At 47.3% G+C, this 25,343-nt stretch overlaps 2 protein-coding genes across 3 annotated transcripts in view; one reads left to right on the top strand and one right to left on the bottom strand.

Moving 5' to 3' along the window:
* The window catches only part of KIF19 (kinesin family member 19), a 47,064-nt gene extending 36,067 nt beyond the window's left edge, over window positions 1–10,997 (top strand). The window contains exons 14-20 of one of the 2 annotated variants that reach the window (XM_035104100.2): window positions 232–353; window positions 1,812–1,966; window positions 2,065–2,170; window positions 3,107–3,203; window positions 5,135–5,535; window positions 8,360–8,519; window positions 9,761–10,997. In XM_035104100.2, the coding sequence (XP_034959991.2) occupies window positions 232–353; window positions 1,812–1,966; window positions 2,065–2,170; window positions 3,107–3,203; window positions 5,135–5,535; window positions 8,360–8,519; window positions 9,761–9,915 (1,196 nt within the window). In that variant the 3' untranslated portion in view covers window positions 9,916–10,997. Of the gene's footprint in view, window positions 1–231; window positions 354–1,811; window positions 1,967–2,061; window positions 2,171–3,106; window positions 3,204–5,134; window positions 5,536–8,359; window positions 8,520–9,760 lie in introns of both variants that reach the window. The other variant, XM_035104099.2, reaches the window with a different exon arrangement.
* Window positions 10,998–13,989: 2,992 nt separating this feature from the next.
* Window positions 13,990–24,961, bottom strand: BTBD17 (BTB domain containing 17). Its single transcript, XM_035104101.2, has 3 exons — window positions 24,837–24,961; window positions 17,621–17,897; window positions 13,990–16,619 (listed from the first exon to the last, which is right to left on the bottom strand). Exons 1-3 carry the CDS (start codon window positions 24,928–24,930, stop codon window positions 15,539–15,541), a joined length of 1,452 nt encoding a protein of 483 aa, XP_034959992.2. The 5' UTR covers window positions 24,931–24,961; the 3' UTR covers window positions 13,990–15,538.
* Window positions 24,962–25,343: the final 382 nt, after the last annotated feature.

Genomic DNA, 25,343 nt, shown 5'->3' with positions numbered 1-25,343 from the left:
CGGCTCCCTCGGCCAATAATGCGAGATAAGCGCGCAACCCCAGAGTCGGTCACGACTGGACCTAATGGTCAGGGGTCCCTTTACCTTTACCTTTATCAAGGCATGGCCAGCCTTCCCTAATGCGTTTATAATAGGAGTCATGGTCGCTGTTGCAGACTAGACCTGAAACATGTGTGGAGTATGGGCTTCTCCATTGTGCAACCCTTTCCCCATCCCCTCTCTCCTTGCCAGAGTCTCAGCTGTCGGTGCCATCCCACCTAGAAGAACTGTATCAAGCCTACTTGCATGAGCTGGACGAAGGAGGCTTGGACCGTGTCGCTGCCATTGACCGAGCGGCCGCCCGGGCCCTCAAGGTACCATGCTGCCACCGCGTCCGGTCCTAATTCACCAGCCTTCACATATAAAGACCACACTGTCCGACCTATTATGAGTCCCATTTTGCAGGAAATGCCTGGCTTGACATGGCCCTCGTAAGGCAACTTTTGGGCTCTACGGACCTAGCCAGAGCCCTGTTTAGGCTTACGCGAAAAATAGGCTTTTTGCGTAAGCCTAAACAACGAAGCAGAAGGCCTTTTGAACCTAACCACCTACAGCCAAGTCCAAATCAGAGGCAGCCAGCCTCACCCCAAAGTTTATCCTTGGGCTCATTGTTGCATCTGCGTTAAATAATCAGAAAGACAAATTAGCAGGCAAAACCCAGAGAAACCAAGCGGCTGAGCATATTACACCAATCCTGGCCCAACTGCACAGGCTGCCAATTAGTTTCCGGGCCCAACTCAAAATGCTGATTTTGACCTATAAAGCCTTAAACTTTATGGTGCTGACCTTTAAAGCCCTCAATGGCCTCAGTCCCCCATCGTTCTGCCCGGACACTGAGGTCCAGTACCGAGGGCCTTCTGGCGGTTCCCTCGTTGCGAGAAGCCAAGTTGCAGGGAACCAGGCAGAGGGCCTTCTCGGTGGTGGCACCCGCCCTGTGGAATGCCCTCCCATCAGATGTCAAAGAGAAAAACAGCTACTAGATTTTTAGAAGGCATCTGAAGGCAGCCCTGTTTAGGGAGGCTTTTAATCTTTAATTGATTATTTTATTTTATTTTTCTGATGGAAGTCGCCCAGAGTGGCTGGGGAAACCCAGCCAGATGGGTGGGGTATAAACAATAAATTATTATTATTATTATTATTATTATTATTATTATTATTATTATTAAACAGCTCAGGACCCCAATACTCAAGGACCGCCTCTCCCCATATAAACCATCCCGGACTCTGCAATCATCATCTGAGGCCCTTCTTTGTGTGCCTTCTCCATGTGAGGTCCACAGGGTGGCAACATGAGAATGGGCCTTCTCTGTAGCGGCTCCCCATTGGTGGAGTGCTGTCTCCAGGGAAGTTCGCCTGGCGCCTTCATTATATATTTTTAGGCGCCAGGTAGAAAAGTTCCTCTTCAACCAGGCCTTGGGGGCTGATTAATATCCTACAGCCCTTTAAATGTGTCTGTGGGAAGGGAGGGTTATCGTTTTGCTCTTTCGCTTTACTCATTTGCTTGTTTTTATCCTGTATTTTTTCCTGTGAACTGCCCTGAGGTCTTATGATGAAGAGCGGTATATCAATCAAACAAACAAAGTTGATCCAACGTGAGGGCAAAGCTAATAGCTTGTTTCCTAATGCCACCGGTGGTGTTGCCCATTTACCACAATAACCTTCTTGGGCCATCAACTTCAGCTACGAACTATAGGTAGAGAATGCAAGGTTGCAGTTGCTTTTGGCTATAACTGCAGGGCCCTCAGAACATCCCTGTTCTGTTTTCCCTGCAGGACACCTCTGTGCCAAAACTCCCCCCGCTCCCAGTGGAAAGTATCCTGGACTCTGACCAAGAGAGTGTAAGGACACTGGGCTCCGAGTATCAGCAGCCGCCACGGCGGGATTCCCGCAGGGGTACTCTCCCACCCCTTGTACCCGAGCCAGACAGGTAAGATAAACTTGATACCTCTTTGTGGAACGTATCTCATGCAGCCCCCATCTCAAGATCTGATACGAACAGGTTATCTTTCTTTCTCTTCTCAGCAGTGAAGCAAGCCAGGTGTTCAAGACCAGTCCTCGGGCCCGGCAGATCAAGAATTCGGCAGTAGTGACGCCGCCTCCTATCCATGTCAACGGCATGATCACTCAAGAGGTACGAACGGATCGGGAGGGAGTGGCTTGATATGCTGAGGATGTGTGCCTTCGTTTCAAGAATGCACGGGCATTCCTCTGTAATGAAAGATGTTTCTACATACAGTGGTACCTTGGTAGTCAAACACCTTAATTGTCAAACAAATCGCCTCCCGAACGTCGCAAACCCGGAATTGAGTCTTCTGGTTTGAGGGCGTTTTTTGGATGCCCAACGTCCGACGTGGCTTCCAAAAAAGCTCCTGCAGCCAATCGGAAGCCACGCCGTGGTTTCTGAACCATTTCGGAAGTTGGGCAGACTCCCAGAATGGATTAAATTTGAGAACCAAGGTACGACTGTAGTTGGTAGTGTTCTGCAAAGTGTAGTTGGTAGTGTTCTGCAAAGACCTGCAATTTCGTAGCACAGCTGCTTTACAGAAGATCACACCGAGCAGAAAGAGGAGGTGCTTCAGCAGCAACAGTTTCGTGCGTGTTCAATTGGCACGCAACTGCCGATGTGCATGCTGCTTTGGGCCCCGGAAGGGGGCAGAGGGAACGGGACAGGCTTACACACCCTCCACCGCCCCACGAGTTGCCTGTATATACAGTAGTTCCTCAATTTACGAAGACAATCCATTCCGCAGTCGTCTTCGTAAGTCGAGGTTTTTGTAGGTCAAAGCGCCTTTATGGCACATGCATGAAGCACGATTTTGCGCTTCTGCACAGGTGCAGAACGCGCACACCGAAAACACTTCCGGAGGCTTCGACTTCGGAAGTCGAATTCTTCGGAAGTCGATGCCTTCGGAAGTCGAGGTATGACTACTGTATTTGAAAAATTGTGTGGATGGAGCTATGATGGGGGAAGCTGCAAAAAAACCAAACCAAACCATGGGTGGCTCCAGGGTTCATGAGGTGTGAGCTGGTCTGTCTTGACTTTCCCTGCCTCTGTTCTTCTCCACAGTATGTGCCTCGAGAGAGTTTGGTAAGCCTGAGTAGCCAACGAAATTCCTCCCCTGACAGCAGCGACCACTGCTCTGACAGCATCCTGCCACGTGGAGGTAACTATAACCCAGATATTTTAAAGATTACAGTGGCAATCTAGTTACGAACTTAATTCATTCTGGAGGTGCATTCTTAACCTGAAACTGTTCTTACCCAGAGGTACCAATTTAGCTAATGGGGCCTCCTGCTGCCTCCGCGCCGCTGGCTCGCGATCTCTGTTCTCATCCTGAGGTAAAGTTCTTAACCCGAGGTACTACTTCTGGGTTAGCGGAGTCTGTAACCCAAAGTGTTTGTAACCTGAGGTGTTTGTAACCCCAGGTACCACTGTAAATGGTTTCCCACTGTGCCTTCTCCCTACTCTTAGTTATGTTGCAAACTGGCAGCAGCTGGGGTAAACGGTATCAGCCTCGGTGTGGGGAGGCTTCCTCAAAATTTAGGAGCCCAGCGACTCCTTTGTATTGGAGGAATTCTACTCATCAAAGCCAACTCCTAGGGACCAAGGTTCCCCCAGTAAAATATTTGAAAGGGCCTGCCCCTCCCCCGTTAGTGGGCATTGCTCATGGTGTGCATGCACTGCAACTTATGATGGAGCAGGGCTTACCTGGGGCCCCCGAATTTTTATTCAACAGGCACACCAGCCACGCCCCCAGCCACCCGATTGGCTGGCTGGCAATGACGTGGCCAGGACCCCCCCCCCAGGAGGCATGGTCAATGTCCACACACCCCAGAGGAAAAGGGGCCATTTTCCAGCCATTGCCGAGGCGGCACGCTTTTGCTTTTGCCTCGCCCGCTCCTTTACCGGCAGCGGTGACTAAAACGAGGGAGCAGCAAATACATGCAAATGAAGTGCTGCAGAGCATTGTGGGGCAGCACTTTCTGTGCTGTGCTCGCTGTGACTTGAAGTAGTGTGGGCTGAAGTTAGCCCAGGTCCAGGTTTCCCTTGACAGAGGCAGCTTTGCTGCCGCTGCTGCCAATTCACTTCAGCCGAGCAGGCTGAGGCAGAGCACAGTTGGCAGCGTCTCTGCCTGTCGTGTTGTGCTCTCCCTTTTTTGCTTCTAGGGGGGGCAGCTGCCCCCCTGCCCTGTGTTGGGTATGCCCATGTTCAAGTTGGCACCCCTGTTTGCAGCCGGGTCCTTCACCTTCCCCCCTCTCCCACTTTGTGCGATTGGCAACTCTTTGTTGCGTTTTTGCATTTGTGTACTCTGGCCAAGGGTACCCGAAATATAGGCCAAGGGAAATGAGCATATTATATATGAGGAGTTGGCAAAAAAATGTTTAAGCAAATCTTCATAAAGAAACCAGAAGCTTTCCTTTGGGGTATTTTAGATTCAGATATCTCAAATGGAAAAAAAGAAAAGAAAATTCTTACATGCTACAACTGCAGCAAGAATATTAATAGCTAGAAATTGGAAAAGTGAATTAGTACCAACAAAAAAAGAATGGCAGGATAAATTATTTGAATATCTCGAAATGGCAAAAATGACGGAGAAAATTAGGAGACGGCCTAACCAAAAGTTCCAAACGGAATGGCGAATTTATAGAGATTACTTAGAAAAAAGTGCCCCCAAGTCAAAACCTGGATTTGTTTTGATTAATTTACGCAAACCATAATATGGATTGTAAGTATAGTATGTGGAAAACAGTAGAAATGATGACATGATAAAAGAAGCAGTTTAACAAATAGACATAACAGACCCGCTTTGAGGAGGACTGAAGTCTGTCAGAGAAGAAAAGGAATTGGGAATAAAGAATATGGTGACGTAAGTCCGTGTGTAAGAATTTACGGATTTATGGTTGTATGTATGTTTCTTGTTTCTTGTTTTTCTTCTTCTTCTGTTGTTGTTGTCATTTTCTTATTTTGGTTACTGTATTGTAAGTGTTTGTTTATCAAGTAAGAAAACTAATAAAAAGTATGAAAAAAAGAGGAAAATGTGCAGTGCAATAAAAATATATATGCTTTTTTGGCACACACACCCTCCATTGGCAGAGCGCAAAGAGATAGCAAGCGGCACCAAGAGCATCGCAGTGAAGGCTGCCCGGCGCCGCTCCCGGGTGCTGGAGTACGACCGGAGGAACCTGCTGGAGCCGACCAAGGAGCACAGCAGCCTCTCCCTGCACTCTCTGAGCGAGAGCGAGGACCCCCTGTGCCGAGAGACCCCAGCCCTCTGCCAGCCAGCCAGCCCTGGCCTGCAGCACGCCGTCAGCGAGGACAACTTGTCCAGCAGCACTGGCGAGACTGTACCGGGAAGGAATGGCCCCCGACGCTCCCCTGGGCCGTGGCTCCGGGTCAGCAAAAAGGGAAGCAAGAAGCTTGAGAAGAGGGAAGAATCGCTAGAGGCCAAGAGGAGGAAGCGAAGGTCTCGGTCCTTTGAGGTCACCGGACACAGGGTATGTCTTCCGCATCTCACAGCTACCCAATTATATTTTATTACTTAAAGTTTCAACATCTTGGACATATATACACAGTTTCACCTTTTCATCTTTTTTTTTGCTGGTGTCCCGCCCCGTTTCCCACAGTGCTCCCCTTCTGCTGCCAGCCCTATCTTGTATCTATCAAATCCTAACCACAGTATTATTAGCTGATTGCTTCTGTTGCTCATAGCTCAAATCCTGCTCGCGAGTTCATCATACTGTGATATTTCTTTAAACCGTCTGAAAAAGGCATCCATTCTTCCGTAAAAACCCTCAATATGAGATTCTCTTAATTTTACCGCTTTTGCATCCTCCATTATCTTACTTACCCATTCTCCTTTGATCGGAACTTCATCGTTCTCCCATTTCTGCGCGTATAGAATCCTAGCTGCTGCTGCTGCTACATACATAAACAACTTAAACTTTTTTAAAAAAAAATGTATTTATTAAAGATTTTCTCAAACAGCAAAACATACAAAAATACAAAACACACTAAGAAAATTACCAAACATTAAAAAGAAAAAAACAAGAATACAAAAAGAATAAAAAGAAAGAAGAAATACAAAAATGCAAAAACAAAAATTCTAACTATAACCCTTATTTCCAATCTATTGACTTCCTCATTCCACCTCCTTCTGTGATTCTTTACATGTCCTCCGTAGTAAACTCTAAATCTTATATAAATTCTAATTATTACTTTAACTATACCTTAATTCTTTAATCTTTTATATCTTATCCTTTTATATTCTATCTAGATCTTACTTCTTAATTAAATTGTCCTTAACTTCTATCAATACTTACTTCAAACCATTGTATTATCTACAACCTCTATTTTATCTCCCTCACTTCCACTAATTCTAATCTATTATACGTTTATTTAAATAATTTTTAAATTTCTTCCAATCTTCTTCCACTGCTACTTCACTCCGATCCCGGAGTGTCCCGGTCAGCTCAGACAGTTCCAAAACAACAGCTTAAACATTTTTGGGGGGGGGGGGTAGGGTAATTTCTGCCCTTCTAATCCCCAACAGAAATGCTTCATGCTTTTTTTGATATACTTATTTTTTTAAAAAAAATTTCATCTCGCCGTGTATCATTTCCCAAAATACCCTCGCTTTCTCGCAAGTCCACAGCATATGAAATAAAATACCCCCCCCCCAAAGTATCTCACAACTACCACTTGGGAGAATCAGGGTTTTTTGGTGGATCAGAGGTGGCCTCCTGGCTACTCATCTAAAGCTAGTTCTGTGGCAAAACAAACCCCCATATTCCTATGTTTCTGCCATGATCAGGTCTGGGAGGGGTTTCACTAATACACTGCCGGTTGACCGAAGCTGAGCTCCTGCTACTCTTTTTATGTATCTTCCAAACAGCCTTTAAGCTTCCCTAGGTTAAACCACAGAGCCTAGGGCTTGCTGATCAGAAGGTTGGCGGTTCGAATTCCTGCAACGGGGTGAGCTCCCGTTGCTCGGTCCCAGCTCCTGCCAACCTAGCAGTTTGAAAGCACGTCAAAGTGCAAGTAGATAAATAGGTACCGCTCCAAGCGGGAAGGTAAACGGCGTTTCCGTGCGCTGTTCTGGTTTGCCAGAAGTGGCTTTGTCATGCTGGCCACATGACCTGGAAGCTGTACGCCGGCTCCCTCGGCCAATAGAGCGAGATGAGCGCGCAACCCCAGAGTTGCTCACGACTGGACCTAATGGTCAGGGGTCGCTTCACCTTTACCTAGGAAAGTTTTCGTGCTGCCACACAGCACCATATTCATTCTTATGAAATCCACGCGAGGCTTTCAATATTTCCTAAAGTTGGAAGGCAGGATTGGAAGGCTCACATGATGAATTGAATAAAATGTTAAAACAACTTTTATTTTTTTTAAAAACCAAAACAAAAAAACCAGAAGCTTTTCTTTTGGGAATTATAGGGACAGAACTACCTAAATTGCCTTATAGAAATTTATTTATGTATGCTACTACAGCAGCAAGAATGCTACTTGCCCCAAAGTGGAAAAAAGCAAAAGTCCCAGTAAAGGAAGAATGGATACAAAAACTTATGCAATATGCAGAAATGGCGAAACTTTCCGAAGAATATGAAATCAAGATAACAACCTGTTTATAAAAGAATGGAAGCGGTTTATTGAATATGTACAGATAAATTGCAAACAGATAAAAAACATTAGCAAGATTATTGTAATAACCTGCAGTTTTATAAGAGGACATATTTACAGTGGATCATTAAATGAGCAAGTTAAATTAATTTGGATATGCAGAAGACGTTGAAAAATAATTTTAAGGAGCTGCGGAAAGTGGGGGAAGGAAGTCAAATTTGGAAATGTTAAATTGATTGTAAAACTAATGAAATGTACAAACTTGAAAAGTATAAATTAAAAGGGGGGGGAGAGACTCACACGAGACCTTTCGACAGCCTGGTTGCAATCTAAAAAAAATACCCAGCCAGGCTAAATGGCCCCTTACTTGTCTCCAATCTCCATTTTGTGCATGGCAAATTTGCATGTTTTCAACTCAGCCTTCTAATGCTAAACCAAAAGCACCACAAAAGTGTAGTCCTTCTGTTAAAAGGGGCACAGTTCCCCCTGCTCCTGGCCATGTTCCCAACCAGAAAGCTGTTTTTTGCAGAATGAATAGCACGGATTAAAGTTACGTAGACTGACCTTATCTCCTCCCACTTCATATCACCCTTGCAAATGCTCCTTGATAAGAAATTATGGGATGGTAAAGGAGATCCCCACCCCACCCCATTCACGAAGCACCTTCTCAGCCTATGTGTCTGCCTCTTTCCCCTGCAGCTCCCGTGTCCAAAGAACAATGTCGCCTGCCGTCATCCGCTGGAAAGCAGTTCTGAACACAAGATAACGGCCGCCGGAGGGACTCACAACACCCGGGGAATTGGGAGGGCAGCCGTGCAGTTGTCCAGAGTGAGACTTCTGCAGGCCCAGCCATCCTCAGGTAGGGGCGGCTAAGCAAGGGCGAGTACAGACTTGCTACTGTTAACAGCCGTCCTCCACTGTAGTAAAATTAACCATGGGTCACAGCAAGGAATTTGGGTGCCAGAGCTTAAGGGAAACATCTTGTCCTCCAGTGCGCATGCAGGATCCCACATTTTCGCTTTGGAGTAATATAAACCATCCCGGACTCTGCAGTCATCATCTGAGGCCCTTCTTCGTGTGCCTTCTCCATGTGAGGTCCAAAGGGTGTCAACATGAGAACAGGGCCTTCTCTGTAGTGGCTCCCTGTTTGCGTAACCCCTCATCCTGGGGAGGTTTGCCTAGTGCCTTCGTTATATATTTTTAGGTGCCAGGCAGAAAAGTTCCTCTGCAACCAGGCCTTTAGGCTGATTAATATTCTACAGCCTTTTAAATGTGTCCACAGGAAGGGGCAGCTATTGTTTTGCTGTTTTGTTTTAGTTATTTACTTGTTTTATTCTGTGAACCGCCCTGAGATCTTATGTTGAAGGGTGGTATATTAATCTAATAAATAAAATAATGAATGAATGAATGAATGAATGAATAAAATAGCTTACGTGGAATAAATGCCACTTCATGCTTAAGGTGTTTTGAAGGTTACAGAGATGACAGAATTGTACTGAAGGCTATTGGACCAACACAAAGGTAATTATAGTGGAACCTTGGTTTATGAACACCTCGGTTCATGAATTTTCGGTTTATGAACGCCGCGGACCCATCTGGAACGGATTAATTCACTTTCCATTACTTTCAATGGGAAAGTTCGCTTCAGTTTATGAATGCTTCAGTTTATGAACAGACTTCCGGAACCAATTACACCCATGCTTCGGGTTAAGTACGCTTCAGGTTGAGTACTCCGCGGACCTGTCTGGAACGGATTAATCCACTTTCCATTACTTTCAATGGGAAAGTTCGCTTCAGTTTATGAACGCTTCAGTTTAAGTACTCCATGGACTGTCTGGAACAGATTAATCCACTTTCCTTTACTTTCAATGGGAAAGTTCGCTTCAGTTTATGAACGCTTCAGTTTATGAACAGACTTCCGGAACCAATTGTGTTCATAAACCAAGGTACCACTGTAATTATATCATGAAGAAATATGAGGGACTGAGGGGTGGTTTGGTTGTGTCAGGCAAACACTGATTAGGGTTCAGTTATGATGCAAACGCCAATGAAATTTTATCAGAGTCGTCTTCCTTCCTTCTTCTTCTTCTTCCCCTTTAGGTCCTACCGAGGCCTCTTCTCTCTCTGTCCCCTCCAATCAAGGTGGCGTCTCCAAGAAAAACTTCCAGCCCAGCCAGCGCCCCCCACGGCTGAACTATATCACAGTTAATGGCACCAACCCTCACGGCAAAGATGGCAGGAACCGGCGATACTGAGAACTGAGGGGACGCAAGCAGGTTGAGAAGCCCCGGGGTGCTGTCTCTGGCGCTCAGTCGGATGGCAAAGTGGCCAAAGACATTGTGGGAAGGTGGCTTGTTGCAGAAAAGATGACCCAAAGGAAGACTCCGCCTGATTGGTTGTGGGTGCTCCTGCCAGGGATCCAGTTTGCCCCAAAAGTCTTTACAGACTCCAAGACTGGATCCCCCAGACTCAAATAGGTATCCTTCTAGATGGGCATCTATCCATCTGGTACAGTAACTGGGAGGAACCAGAGGTCTCCTCCCCCCACAAGCACAGGTGTCTACTTTAAATGGAAGCGCTTGTGGCTATGTTGTGCCTTTATGCTAGAGGAGAACACACAAACCGGGTGACCCTATAGGGAGATGGGTTGCTGTTTGTGCTGTGTGCCTGCTATATTTCTGCATAGTCAAGTACAGTTCAGTAAGTTTCGGTCTTTTAAAACTTTCCAGAAGATCCCTCTGGGGGTAGGAACACGAAGGGGTGACACTTGGAAGCCACACAGCTTCAGGTCATGACCATGCGGGTGGGAAGCAATGGTAAACGCCTGGTGTGTTTGGCTGTCTTCCAACAAGGGGCAACAAGACTGCTCGCCAACCAGAAACCATCGCTGGATACATGGAGGAATGATATGGGTCTTTGAGATCACACACAGAATTTCTGGCCAGTCTCCCATTGGGTTGGATACTCTATGACTCTTTCTTCATGAGAACTGGCAACTGGTTTTGAAAAATGCGTACAGGGGAGTTGACAAATGTTGGCTTTTGTATATCCTGTGAACTGTGGCAAGGTAGCGTGGAAAAGAAAATAGAACCGTGCATTATCCAATACCAACCCCAAGCCATTTCCAGAGACCTCTTCAGCCTCCTGTGTTCCCCCCCCCCTGACTACTCTGGGTTGCAGTTTCTGCCAAACACATGCTTCATATCCTGCTGTCTGCTGCAGTCTTGAAGGCCAAGACTTCCACAGTCATGGGCTTACAGCAGACTTGCATCGGTTTGAATGCACTCTTGGGTATATTCTGCATAGTTAGTATTAAAATAACTTTTCAGAATTGAAACCCAAGAAAGATCTGACTATATTTCAATATCAGCGTCTAAGAAAAACCTGTTAGGATCCTTCATATTTGGCAGTTGGTGGTAGAATGGCCCACTGTGTGTGTGTGTGTGTGTGTGTGTGTGTGTGTGTGTGTGTGAGAGAGAGAGAGAGAGAGAGAGAGAGAGAGAGAGAGAGAGAGAGAGAGAGAGAGAGAGAGAGAGAGATCCAGTTGGAGCACACTCTGAGGTAGCCTTCAAACCATAGAAGGGAGGTGAAGAGATAGAAAATCGGGGGAAATACAAGATGACAAAGGCTGCCTATTAGCATCATGCGGGAGCCTCTATAGAGTGACTAACATGAAGCATGGGGGTTCCATACTAAATGTCGAAGCACCCTGGCATTTAGTCATACTGTCTCTGATCTTATAGCTTTTGTTGTGGCTAGCGGCCATTGGCAGCCTTACCCTTATTAAGTTCATTTAGCGGCCACTTACCTGCGCCAGATCTTGAAGCAGTCTAAAGAAAAACCCAATTGCATCAATATACAATGAGAACTATTTCAAATAATATCCACATACATTGTCACGCATCTGCTCCAATCTTCTCCGGTTGGCAAATACGTGGCCAGAGCAATGTGAGATCACTAAGTTCTTTAAGAGATTATGGAGCATGGTATATAAAGGACTGATTTATATACACTTTCCATGTATTGCTATGGAATTATTATTATTATTATTATTATTATTATTATTATTATTATTTTATTATTATTTCCCCATCCGCTCTGGGAGGCTTAGAGCATATAAGGCGAGGACTCCGATTTGTAAAAACCCGACAGTTGGATGCAGAGGTGCAGAACATCTCCAGACTGCCACGCTTGGTGCTGTCTTCAAGCTCTGCTTTGGGCTGGGGTCGGTTATGCTCGAAAGCAGCATCTCTCCTTTAGGTAAAGGTAAAGGGACCCCTGACCATTAGGTCCAGTCATGACCGACTCTGGGGTTGCGGCGCTCATCTCGCGTTATTGGCCGAGGGAGCCGGCATACAGCTTCCAGGTCATGTGGCCAGCATGACAAAGCCGCTTCTGGCGAATCAGAGCAGCACACGGAAACGCCGTTTACCTTCCCACTTGGAGCGGTACCTATTTATCTACTTTCATTTTGACGTGCTTTCGAACTGCAAGGTTGGCAGGAGCTGGGACCGAGCAACGGGAGCTCACCCCGTCGCAGGGATTCGAACCACCGACCTTCTGATCGGCAAGCCCTAGGCTCAGTGGTTTAACCCACAGCGCCACCTGCGTCCCCCATCTCTCCTTTAAGAAAGACCCAATTGATGGTATTGTTTGGGGGGTAAGGGATCAGTATAGGGTTGGCTTTGAACTTTGGCTGATCGGCATAACTGGTTTAATAAACTGGCAAGGGCTGCTCAGCTAATGAGGGCGGCGGCAGCAGCAGCTCCCATGGGGTCTTGTTGGGCCTCCTTCAAAACGGCAGCACCGGCACCATGTGGGACCTTTCACCGGCCTCTCTTGCTGTTTGCATCATCCCCGATTTGCAAGGAGGGAGCTGTGTGTAGGTCACCTGCAAAGCCGAACCTGCACAGTCTCCCTGCCACATTTGTAGGTGAAAAGGGATACCAGCAAGCTTGAGGGTCTCCTCAGTGCTGGCCTGTTCTCCCCCCACCCCCTTGTGTTCTAATCAACTGTCAATAAGACACAAGGAAAAGGCTGCTATCGTCGACTAAGCAAGCAGAGGGCAATCACGCAATGTCAGGAACCTCCAACGGGGGTTAGAGTAGGTGCCCCTGGGGATGTGCAGAGCGTTCCTGGGAGCTCACTGGTTACCTCTGCTGTGATGCCCATGAGGCAAGTGCAGGCTGCCCGCTGCTGGCCATCGGGGCTTGGTGGGCACCAAAAAAAGGATCTACAGTAGCTGCCGGGGAACCATCAACAGAAGCTGTACATGATGACAATGAGCACCAGCATCTAGCAGCATTCTTCCACGTACCCACCTGGCGGAAGCACCTGCCTGTTGTTGCCACCTCTCGCTTCAACACCCAGAGCCGTCTTTCCCATTGGTGTTAGTGGTTCATTGCGCCAGGGCACCAGCCTCTCAGGGGTGCCCTAGCGAGTGGAGGAGCTGCGCGGCTTTGCCGGCAGCCTCCCCTTTCCCTGCATGCCTGCCAGCTGCGCCCTGCCAACTATATGCAGCTTCCTTCCCAAGCTTCCACAGGAGGAGAGCGATCCCCACAGAGACTCCCAAGCCTCTGCATCTGCTAAAGACGGCCCTGCTCCCGGTCGTTGTCCTCCTCCTGCTTCCTGGTGAAAGGCGCACAGCCTTCCCGGGCTGAATTCTCGGGTGCCCCATGTCTGCATGTTTTCCTGCTTGATCTCCACCACCATGCCAGGGATTGGGGCGGTGGGGGAGGCAGAGGACATTTTCTACCGCCCCCTCCCTTGTTTTGGAGTTGCCGGGGGGGGCGCCGGAGGGATCTTTGCACCACGGCACCGGATATGCTTAAGACGGCCCTGTCAACACCCCCCGGTGACTGGTGACACCACCTTGACATGGTGACCAAGCCACCATAGAACAGAATCGTAGAGTTGGAAGGGACCTTCAGGGTCACTTAGTCCAACCCCCTGCAATGCAGGAATATGCAGCTGACCCACACAGGGATCGAACCTGCAACCTTGGCGTTATCAGCACCATGCTCTAACCAATTGAAAAGGCCCAGAACCTGCATGCATTCCCTGGGAGAGGAAGGAAGCATGGGGGACTGGGGCCTTGACTTCCCTTGTGTGCATCAAAAGAATTTTCAGGCCGTCAAGAGTTTGAGGGGTGTGGAAGGCTTGGAAGCCATGCAGATTAGCTGAAAACTGAATTATTATTATTATTATTATTATTATTATTATTATTATTATTATTATTATTATTAAATTTTCTATACGGCCCTTCATCCAAGGATCACAGGGCAGTTTTACAACAAGATACTGGAGAAAGGGGAGAGAGGATTGCAGGCTAAGACATGAATGGGAAGATTGAACAGAAGACAATGAAGACTCCTTCTTTGAGCAGAACACTGGTCAAAAACCATTTTCACCTCAAAAATAACACCACACAGTCATCCCCAACAATACATTTCCTGATTTTTATTTAGAAATCTATGTAACTGATGATCTATTCAAAAGGCTGTTGACATTACCTGCAGAGAGAGCGCAAGCACCATTTTTCCACCTAGCCTGTACTCTGCAACCCAACCCCTCCAGTTCTAAACCAGCTTTTGCCCCGTTTATTTTACAAACAAATAATTACACTTATTACAGAAAGTTTAGAAAACCAACAGGAAAGCCTTTGTTGTTGTTGTTGTTGTTGTTGTTGTTGTTGTTTTTCTTCTTAAAGGTGAAGATGCTATTATTTTGGGATGGTATACCGGAATCTGCCTACCTTGGGAAAAAATCATGTGACAAAGGGCCAGGAGGCAGAGATTGAAATGGAGAGAAGGAAGTATGATGGGGTCTGGTCAGTTTGTTTGTATGTATTTAATTCACTAATCAGGGACTCAGAAAGTAGGCTGAACTTTCCTACCTGACCAGCGAGACAGCAAAAACCCACTCTATGGCTAGGATATCCAGTCAAAAGCAGCAGGAGATGGGATTCACGTGTCTCTGGTTTGGACTGAGACAAAATAAGGGTATGGATGTATAATCTACCCTGTATATATGAACCAAAGACCATGGTGCCACTTTTAACGCTTAAAACTGTTGTCTGTTTGCAGCTGAAATTCAAAGAACCAAACTCGTTCATCTGGTATCAAGTCTAGTAGAGGGAATAGTGAGAGGCTGGATGGATCAACAAATAAGGGTGACTAGAAGAAACCCATATGAATATTACAGTATTCTAAGGACTTTTTTCCATGGGGTCACGAAGAGTCGGACACGACTAAACGACTAAACAACAACAAGGACTTTTTACCTACCAGTGTACTGCTGGGTTGTTGTTGTTGTTTGTCTATATATCTCAAACTACAACAATTCCACGGGATCACCACTTCATGGGCAAGACATGAAGGCGGATTCTAAACAAGTTAGGAAATCAAAGCTCTTGCTAAGGGGGTGTCTTGGAGAACGATCTAATCAAAAGCACCACTGAGATCCTCCAGTTCTACCTGAGTTCCTTAAGAGTGCAATCCTATTCACATCTACTCAGAAGTAAGTCATTAAGTTCAGTGCAACTGGCTCCCAGGTGAGCATATGTAGGATTGCAGCCTTCAAAGATGGAAGAAGAGAGCTAAATATAAGCATCTGAAAACAGAGATAAGGGAATTCCCCACCCCAAGACCGTACATGTTTTAATTTCCCATCTTTTTAAAAAGTCCCCAGGTTTGCAGCTGCAGAAGTTGTTTTCATGCAAGAAGCACCCAGGGCCCACATGCCCCGATTACATGCATAGATTACAAGATGCATCGCCTGTGCCAGCCAGTTTTGTACTGGATTCGTTGCTGTTCTTCAGTACAATCCAGTCATTCTCGTCCCCTGCCTTGTCTTGTGGTTCTTCTTCTTCTACTACTTCTACTTCTTGATTTTGATCAGCGAATGGTAGACAGGCTTGATGATGATATGCAGGTGCAGAGAGTTGTCGATGAGGTATTCGGAGGTGCGCTTCTGTAAGTCGGCATGCACCAGGAAATCGGCCACCTCGTCTGTGCTCTGGTGGAAGCTGTAGGCATGTTTGACAAAGACTTTGCCCTGCTGCTTCATGCCAACCAGGATGGTTTTTTGGAAACTGACTCCGGCAAAGTCGGAGCTAGTCGTGGCCGGAGTGATAACCAGGCGGGGGCGGCCGTCCTCGATCTTGATCGACTGGATGGCCCCCGAGACAGAGTCTGAGTAAACGGGGCGCAAGCTGACCGGGAGCCAACGTGGGGAGAACAGAACGTTCCAAGTCACGCGCTTGGCAGAGTCGTGGTTGCTGGGCCCCAGCTGAGTCTGGAAACTGGTGCTGCGGTCATCCCTGGCCGGGTTGTTAATCACCCACTGAGAACCCCAGGAGGTGGAGAGGTAGTTCCGGGGCAGGAACATGCTGCAGTTGACGTCGAAGTATTTGGCAAAGTGGATCGGGGAGGCCGAGTGGAACTGGAAGGCTTGGAAGAGCAGGTCTTGCACCGCGTGGTAGTGCTTCACCATCACGAGAGACTGCTTCTGCAAGTGGAAAAGGTGGCTGGGGGAGATCATAGGGTAACGCAGGGACCTCAGCATCTTCTCCACGACATAGTCCTCAGGCTGGTGCGTGGCCACCCACTCCTCGACGGCTGTGTACAGCTCCAACTCGCTCTGCAGAACCAGGTCGGATCGTTCCAGCAACAGCAGCAAGAGATCGACACTCACCGAGGCCCACTCGGCGCTGCTCATCACAGCCGAGAGGTTCCAGGCCAGGAACTGGAGGCAGCTCTCCTGCAAAGCCTCGTCGCCAATCCTCACTGCGTAGTGGTACCAGCCCACCACGTGGCCCTGGTTCGACTCACTGGCCAGATGGCTTTTCATGTATTCGGCTACCCCTCTCTGCAAGCTAGAGATGCGATATTTGCTGGCTAGTCGGTGAAGCGGTATGGCTTGGTGGAGGAGGATGGAGATCTCACCACAGTACAGATATCTAGAGAAGGGACACAAGCATCATTCATATTGGTGATATTGGTGACATTTCTTCTCTCAACGGTTTTCATGATTTTTATTTTTAATAGACTGTGTTAGCTACTGAGATGGGTAGTATACAAACTTCTTGGCATTGCATGAGACCACCACCAAGCTGGTTTTTAATTAACTTGGGTGGGGTATAAATAATGAAATTATTATTATTACAGTCAAACCTCGGTTCTCGAATGGCTCCGTTTTCTAACATTTCAGCTCCCAGAAGCGAATGCTTCTGTTTTCGAATGTTTTTCAGAAGTCAAACGGCTTCTGGGGAATTTTTTTCTTTTTCCTCCGGTGACTTTGCCGAACATTTCGGAAGTCAAATGGTCTTCCAGAATGGATTACGTTAAAGGTTTGACTGTATTATTATTGAATAGGGCATCCCTATTTTCATCGGAGAAATGTTGGAGGGTACAGAGATCACACATCTCCAACATTTCTGTCTCTTTTCGATCTTGGGAGTCCAGCCTCTCTCCCTTTGCTCTCAGCCACAAAAGCCCCATTCTGGTTTCTCCCAGCTTGGCAAATTGGACACACACACTATGCCACAGAACTGAAGGACAGGTTACATTTCAGTAGTCTTTACTGAATTTTCTATTCCATTTCCTGTCCTCTTAGAATACATTTCCCAGCAAGCTGTGTTTCCAGTTGTCTTATTATAAGCAAAAGTGCAGGGGCTGCCAACGTAGATGTTAGATTCCATCTCCTATCAGACTCGGCCAGCATGGCCAATGGTCCAAGAGGATGGGAGTTGTAGTCCAGCAATATAATGTTGGCTACCCTGCAATATTGCATCCCAGGACTGCATAAAAAGGTTCAGCCAGGTTCTTAGGAGAGAGGTGGAAGGAGAGCAGAAGGCAACTACAGCTCCTCCAGCTGAGAACCAACAGGACTGAGGAAGGGAACCCACTCACTCCTTCTTTTAGGGCCATCCGGATGAGGTCAGTGAGCTCAGCCTCTTACCTGATGAACTTTTCGAAAAGGGCTGCACTGTCAGGCGGCTCGTGCAGAGAGATCATGGTCTGGTTGTGCAGGAGGCTCTCGAAGATCTCGCTTTGCAAGCTGAGCATCAACTGGTGGGTGTGGAAGACTTTGATTTCGTCCGAGCCTGCAGTGTGCACCCGCAGGGTGGTATCGCTGGCATTGCCGTTCTGCAGGAGCTCTTGCAGCCGCTGCAGCAATGAGAGGGAGTGGTTGATGGTGGCCACTGTGGAATCCCCAGTGAGGTCCGCCTTCTGGACTGCAGAGAGTGTGAAACAAAATCAATGAGCAAGAGGCGAGATTTCAGGACTGGGAAAATGGGAGTGGAATGAAATTCAAGGGGGAAGCCCCCAATTGTTTGATTAGTATGTAAGGGAAGGCTGGATAGGAAACCACTGGGCCATTTGAGAGTAGGCCCCTTGCCTCTGGTGTGTAGTAGTAGTAGTAGTAGTAGTAGTAGTAGTAAAGGGTAAAGGGACGCCTGACCATTAGGTCCAGACATGACCGACTCTGGGGTTGCGGCGCTCATCTTGCTTTACTGGCCAAGGGAGCCGTCGTACAGCTTCCAGGTCATGTGGCCAGCATGACAAATCCGCTTCTGGAGAACCAGAGCAGCGCACGGAAATGCCGTTTACCTTCCCGCTGAAGCGGTACCTATTTATCTACTTGCACTTTGACGTGCTTTTGAACTGCTAGGTTGGCAGGAGCTGGGACCGAGCAACAGAAGCTCACCCCGTTGCAGGGATTCGAACTGCGGACCTTCTGATCAGCAAACCCTAGGCTCTGTGGTTTAGCCCACAGTGCCACCCACATCCCTTCAGTAGTAGTAGTAGTAGTAATTTATTATTTCTACCCTGCCTATCTGGGCGGCTCAACAGAACATTAAAAACAGAATAAAACTTCAAACATTAAAAACTTCCCTAAATAGGGCTGCCTTCAGGTGTCTTCTAAATGTTGGATAGTTGTTTATTTCCTTGACATCTGATGGGAGGGCCTTCCACAGGGCGGGTGCCACTACCGGGAAGGCCCTCTGTCTGGTTTCCTGTAACCTCACTTCACGCAACGAGGGAACCGCCAGAAGGCCCTCGGCGCTGGACTCAGTGTCCGGGCTGAACGATGCAGGTGGATATGCTCCTTCAGGAATACTGGGCTGAGGCCGTTTAGGGATTTAAAGGTCAGCACCAACATTTTGAATTGTGCTCTGAAACATACTGGGAGCCAATGTAGGTCTTTCAGGACTGGTATTATATGGTCTCGGTGGCCAATCCCAGTCACCAGTCCAGCTGCTGCATTCTGGATTAATTGTAGTTTCCAGGTCACCTTCAAAGGTAGCCCCACGTAGAGTGTGTTGCAGTAGTCCAAGCGGGAGAAAACTAGAGCATGCGCCACTCTGGCTAGACAGTCTGCAGGCAGGTAGTGTCTCAGCCTGCTTGGAAGGTGGTGCTAATCTGGGATAGCTCATTTTGAGGAGCATTCCTGAAATCCCATTTTCCCTTTGTGATTCTCTTGGTTTGGTCCTAACACTTTGCGCAATGGGAATGCAATAACCAATAGTTTCTAACAAATAAATTTTACTAACTAGCTGTGGGATTGAGCTAAGGCTGGCCTCGGGCTCCCCCTTTCTTTCAGCAAAGCCACAAAGAGGAGATCAGAAGCTTTTTTTTCTATTTTCAATTAATTCTACTAATTTTTTTTCCAAACCAAGAACTGGTTTAGGGCCAGGATGAGGATTTTGTGGCCCTCTAGATGTTCTAGGACTCCAACTCCCCTTAACACTATCCAATAAGGTTGGATCCAACTAGGTTTTACTCATGGTAGACCCATTGAAAGTAACAGACCTAGGTTAGGGCCTGTCTGTACTTCAGCTTAATGTAGATTGTGGACCCCCTTGTGCTTCCTTTAACGCCCCCTGTCATTGCGACATTTCCCTCTGACTACAGCTGTCTCACCCTTTCTGCTCCCTAAATCCAGAGATTTCCTATGCAATTGGTGTAGCTCACCTATTCAGATTTTCAAAGCTTAGGGAATTTTGAAAGAAAAGTGGTCATTGGATCCAAAACGTCTGACAGCAGGAGAGGATCCTTCTCCCCAAACTGCAGCTTTCAAACTTCATGTCAGACAACTTAGCCTTTTGTGAAGATACACTTGATAAATTTTCTGGGTTCTCTGAACTACCTAAAGCTCCATAGTATTGGGCAAATATGAATCCACTTTAGTTGCAGCCAGTGATCGATGTTCTGCCCTGGGTGAGTAGAAGAGTCAGTCTCAGTAGGCTGCTGTTCTAGTCGTGACCTTATTTTAAAACTGGGATCACAAAGGCTGGATCAGTGATATGCTGTGCCAGGTGGCGCTGTGGGTTAAACCACTGGGCCTAGGGCTTGCTGATCAGAAGGTCAGCGGTTCGAATCCCTGTGACGGGGTGAGCTCCCGTTGCTCGGTCCCAGCTCCTGCCAACTTAGCAGTTCGAAAGCACGTCAAAATGCAAGTAGATAAATAGGAACCGCTACAGCGGGAAGGTAAACGGCGTTTCCGTGTGCTGCTCTGGTTCGCCAGAAGTGGCTTTGTCATGCTGGCCACATGACCTGGAGGCTATACGACGGCTCCCTCGGCCAATAATGCGAGATGAGCGCACAACCCCAGAGTCGGTCACGACTGGACCCAGGGCCGTCTTAAGCGCCTCTGGTGCCATGGAGCGATGGATCCCTCCGCCCCCCCCGCCCCATTTCCCATCGCGGTGGGCGGGCAGGCGGGCGCTGCGCGCAGCACGGCGCCGCAGCGGGCGGGCAGGCACAGCGCGGTTGTCGAAACGGCGGACCGGGTGGGCACAGCTTGCGGCGCCCTCCTCGTGGGCCGGCGCCGTGGTGCCCTGCGCCACCAGGGGTCTACCTAGAGCCGGCCCTGACTGGACCTAATGGTCAGGGGTCCCTTTACCTTTTTATTATTAACATTAATGTAAAGAAAAAGAGGGTACTTTTTATCATATGTGGTGGTCATGTAACATGAAAAAAAGGCTTCTGGGAAATGATATATAAAGAATTGAAAAAAAAATTGTTGAAAATAACTTTTCCTAAGAAACCAGAAGCATTTCTTTTAGGTATTATAGGACCAGAGATCCTGAAGGACCAGACAAAACTATTTATGTACGCGACCACGGCTGCACAGACTCTCTTAGCTCAGAAATGGAAAGCTGGTACAACTCTGACCAAAGAAGAGTGGCAGACAAAATTGATGCACTATGCCGAGCTGGCAAAACTTACAGGAAGAATTAGAAATCAGGAAGAGGAGATCTTTAATAAAGAATAGGGAAAGTTTATAATTTATTTGAAAAGCTGTTGTAAACAACTGCATACATTGGTAGGATTGACAGAAAACATGTAGTCAAAATTTGAACTTTGGATTGACAAAGGATTTATAAAGATAGAGTTATGATAGAGATGCAGAGGGGAAAATCAGTACATTAAGATCCACCATGGGGGGGGGGAGACAGAAGGGATTATACGTTTATGTATTTAATTCATTTGTTAAAGTAAAATAGAAAATGCAAAAATAAAATTTATTTTAAAAAATATTATTGACATTTATTAAGCAGGGGAGCACATCAGAAAAGAATAAATGGCACAGCCTTCCTAAGCCTAGTTGCAATCTTAGCAGCTCCTAGGATGAAGCCATAATGTGAAATATTTGACAGTGAGCTAGCTGCATGGGCTGCTGCAGGAGAAAAAAAATAGGGAGTATCATACATGCTATGCTTCTGTACTTCTGAAAAGCTAGTAGCCCAGAATGATCAGCTGGTTCTGCCCAGACACTGAGATCCAGCGCCGAGGGCCTTCTGGCGGTTCCCTCACTGCGAGAAGCAAAGCTACAGTGAACCAGGCAGAGGGACTTCTCGGTAGTAGTGCCCGCCCTGTGGAACGCCCTCCCATCAGATGCAAGGGCGTACCCACCATGCGGCAAGTTAGGGCAGCTGCCCTACTCTAGAAGCAGGGCTGGTGGGCAGAGGCGGAGCACAGCCCGGCGGAGCGCGAGTTCGCCATTCCCGCCGCACCGCGCCGCACCCTCCCTCCAGCTCCCCGGCGCGCCCTCAGGCAAGGCCAAGCGCGGCGGGGAACCAGGGAGCGCGGCGCGGTGGGCGGGAACGCCGAACTCGCGCTCCGCTGGGCTGGGCTCCGCCTCCGCCCACCAGCCCTGCTTCTAGGGAGGGGCACAGCCCGGCGGAGCGCGAGTTCGCTGTTCCCGCCCACTTTGTGGCCCCTCCCCTTCCGTGCCTTGGGCCCTCCCCTTGCCCCCCCCTAGTTTTGATCCTGGGTACGCCCATGATCAGATGTCAAAGAGATAAACAACTACCTGACATTTAGAAAACATCTGAAGGCAGCCCTGTTTAGGGAAGTTTCAAATGTGTGACATTTTAATGTATTTTAATCTTTGTTGGAAGCCGCCCACAGTGGCTGGGGAAACCCAGCTGGATGGGCGGGATACAAATAATAAATTATTTATTTATTTAGATTCATTTTATTTATTTATTATTTATTTATTTATTTATTTATTTATTTATTTATTTATTATGGTGTATTTTCATTGAAGTAATTAATAAGTGTCTCCTGGAACCTGAAAACCTCTCTGGAATATTGGAGGCAACCCCCCCCCCCCAAGGTAAGGGGATCTTACGAGAAGTGAAGCCGGGGTTCTGGTGTGAACTCTGTGTGTGTGTGTGTGTGTGTGTGTGTGTGTGAAAGCAGCTTGTTGGCACTTGCTATAGCCTACATATTCTTAGTCTTTGATAGACTGCATCAAATATTTACAAACATAAGAATGAACTACTGTATGTTTTTTAAAAAGGACCACGCCAAAATGGCAAAACTGACCGAAAAACTCAGGAACCAAGAAGACAAAAACTTTAAGGAAGAATGGGAAAAAATATAATTATTTAGGAGACCACTGCAAGCATTGAAACATGAAAACATTAGCAGGGTTTTTAATAACACTTGTAATGTAACAATCGCTATGGGCAATATGGACGCATACAAAATATGGATAAGGAAATAATATGCAGTTGAAAATGTTGACAATAAGACCAATAGAGGGGTTGGAGGGAAGTCTGGAGATTCAGAGAAATCTCTAAATGTGGCTATTGATTTGGTATTGTTATAAAATAAAATTTTAAAAATCATTTTAAAAAAAAGGAAATGGAAGGACGGGGTTTCCAAGGTTTTAGCGTATGTTTCATAATTTCTAGCTTCTAGAAATCTCCCAAGGTTTGCAACAGAATAATTAAGGTCAGCAGCCCTTGACTGCCTGATTCCCTAATACCGAAGGTGGTAATTAAAGTCACCCTTCGCCTCGGAGCTTTGACTAATCCCAGCCAGCTCTTGCGGATGTCGGAGAGTTTTCACTTTACTACTCATGGGAGCTGGAGCCCAGCCAGCAGTTTCACAGCCGTCATTAACTCAATGAAACCGCTGCCGCTGGATGAATTAAATTCTCACGCTGAGCCAAGTTACACTTTTTTGGTCTCCCTGGGGAAAGAAAGCTTAGCTTGTTCACACTCTCCGCATCCTGGCTTGCGTCTCCTGCTGCCCAGTCCAACTTGGGCAGGGATGAAAAAGGTTAAAATTCAATGGCAAAAGAATCTCTAGCTCTCTCTCTCGGGACAAAGACACCAGCGGGATGGGGAAGAGCAGCTTAAAGGGAAAGCACCCAGCTCGGCTATTGCTATGAAAACATCGCTTTTGTCGAAGCCTCTTGACAAAGGAAAGTGTTTGTGACCCTTTGCTCCGGAGGGAGGCAGACCCGCAGCTGAAACACCTCCCTCCCCACCGCTTTAAACTTGAGATTGTCTTTCTGTGTGTGGTCTCCCACATCCATTTTTGATTTTCTGTTTTGGAGAAAACTTCCAGTACTTGAGAGAGGGAAACTGGCACGTTTATTTTGCATTTAAGCAGTTGAAAGGATCGCAGCATGTTAATGAGGAAATCACTTCCGTTGGGGGATGCAAAACTGACTTCACACATTTCCCCACCCAAAAAACTCCATTAGAACCCATCCATCTGGTTGGTCAAAAGTAACACACCGTGATCTCTAATAACGTTCAGAATTTATAAATTCACCCGAGCACAATGGTGAGATTTAGCTCCCACTAGTGCTCCCTCCGAAAGAGGGGCACAGTGTGCCCATGAATTAGGGGCAGCTGACATACTAAGTTCCAGAATGAATCTGCCTCTTGTGCCACAATCCTGTTCAGCACAGGGTACAGAGTTGGGGGTGGGGTGTATGCAACCCCAACTTTTCCTTTAACTCCTTTGCATCTGCCCAGTCGCTCCTTATGCCTGCGGTGAAACTGGCCCCCATATAATATCTTTTTAAATCCATGTCTTATCCGGCGGATTAGCTTCTTCCAGAAACACAAGCAGCACAGTTAAACCAAGCTGAACAGAGGATTGGAAATGAGAGAGACACAGCCTCCCGCCTTGAAGGGTCAGTTTGACATCCAGCATCGAAAAGATGCTGGAAGTTACTGCTGTTAACATATATCCTTCTTTTCCGTTACAATTACGATCCAAGCGGCTTTCGGTGAGAGTGCGGCTGGGTATAAATTCCTCTTTAGCATGCAGTCCAGTTTTTCTATAACTCAGGATTCGCTGCCAATGGGTGTTGTAGAGGAGAGAACCGGACAGGCCGAATCTTCAAGGTCAAGGTTTCATTGAGCGCTGGCTGGGCGCAGACTGTTCAATATATGCAGGCTTAAGCAAGACCCGTTAGGTCTTGCAGGGTGGTCTAAGAACTGGAGAATAAGCCCATGACTTGGGAAACCTGGCATCTATTCTATTCCCCAGCCAAACACCTTGTATAACCTTGGGGAAACCATTCACGTACCTGGAGTTCAGCAGAATGGAATAATTTGCTCTGGAACCCTGTCTCAACCCTGGGTTGTTAAAGCCAGGGGGTGGCCAGAGCATTAAATTCCCTGCTGCTCAATTCTCATCGGGTCCAATAAAGAATACGTTGGCAATACAGCTTGGTTAAAGTGCCCCATAAAAGTGTCTTCACTGGTGCTAAAGTTCTGCAACATGCCCCGCTTTCTGTGGCTCTGAGCCAATCTCTGTGCGGTGTAAAATGAATGAATAAACCCCAGTTCCTCCTGCCACCTCAGCCCAGCCTGCTCACCTAGCAAAGCTCTTTCCCAGCAGCCCTTCCTCCTTACCTGCTTGGACAGCCAGGCACAGCAGTGACAGAGCGGCGAAGGAGCAGGTCCATCGCCTCGGTGTGGCCTGCTGGACCCCTATCCCTTTAGCCATAGCTGCTTCCTGAAGCGTGTCCGCAGAGGGAATAAGCCCTCGACTCTGAGCGTGCTAATGTGTCTGACTCTTTATGTAGGACACTGACTCTCCCAGCCCCGCTTGCCATTGATTGGTGGAAAACTAGTAACAGCTGTTACCAAGGAAACCACTTAAGATTGTGAATTGATGCCTGTTGGGCACTGTGGGACTCCCTGGGCGGTTGGCCGAGCCTCCCTGGGACAGCAAGACTACCTGGAGCCCTTGGCATGCCGGAAGTTGCACAAAGAACACTCACCTTTCAACAACAAAGATGTTTATTCGGCTTTACGCCCATCATAAAACACAACAAAACAAAACAAATCAAATAAAACAGCGGACTCGTACAAACCACAAATAATATAACACAATTCACAGCTCACAAGGACAAATAT

This window comes from Zootoca vivipara, chromosome 2 (assembly GCF_963506605.1).
Source record: "Zootoca vivipara chromosome 2, rZooViv1.1, whole genome shotgun sequence".
NCBI lineage: Eukaryota > Metazoa > Chordata > Lepidosauria > Squamata > Lacertidae > Zootoca > Zootoca vivipara.
The sequence above is the reverse complement of the archived record's forward strand: the minus strand, read 5'-3'. Positions and strand labels throughout refer to the sequence as shown.

What these genes read in the sequence shown, in the direction of transcription:
- BTBD17 (XM_035104101.2), bottom strand. Translation starts at nt 24,930, where the DNA reads ATGGCTAAAGGGATAGGGGTCCAGCAGGCCACACCGAGGCGATGGACC. An exon ending in GTGCCTGGCTGTCCAAGCAG is followed by an intron (nt 17,898 to 24,836) that starts GTAAGGAGGAAG and finishes CACTCTCTGCAG; the next exon opens with TCCAGAAGGCGGACCTCACT. An exon ending in CTTTTCGAAAAGTTCATCAG is followed by an intron (nt 16,620 to 17,620) that starts GTAAGAGGCTGA and finishes TCCCTTCTCTAG; the next exon opens with ATATCTGTACTGTGGTGAGA.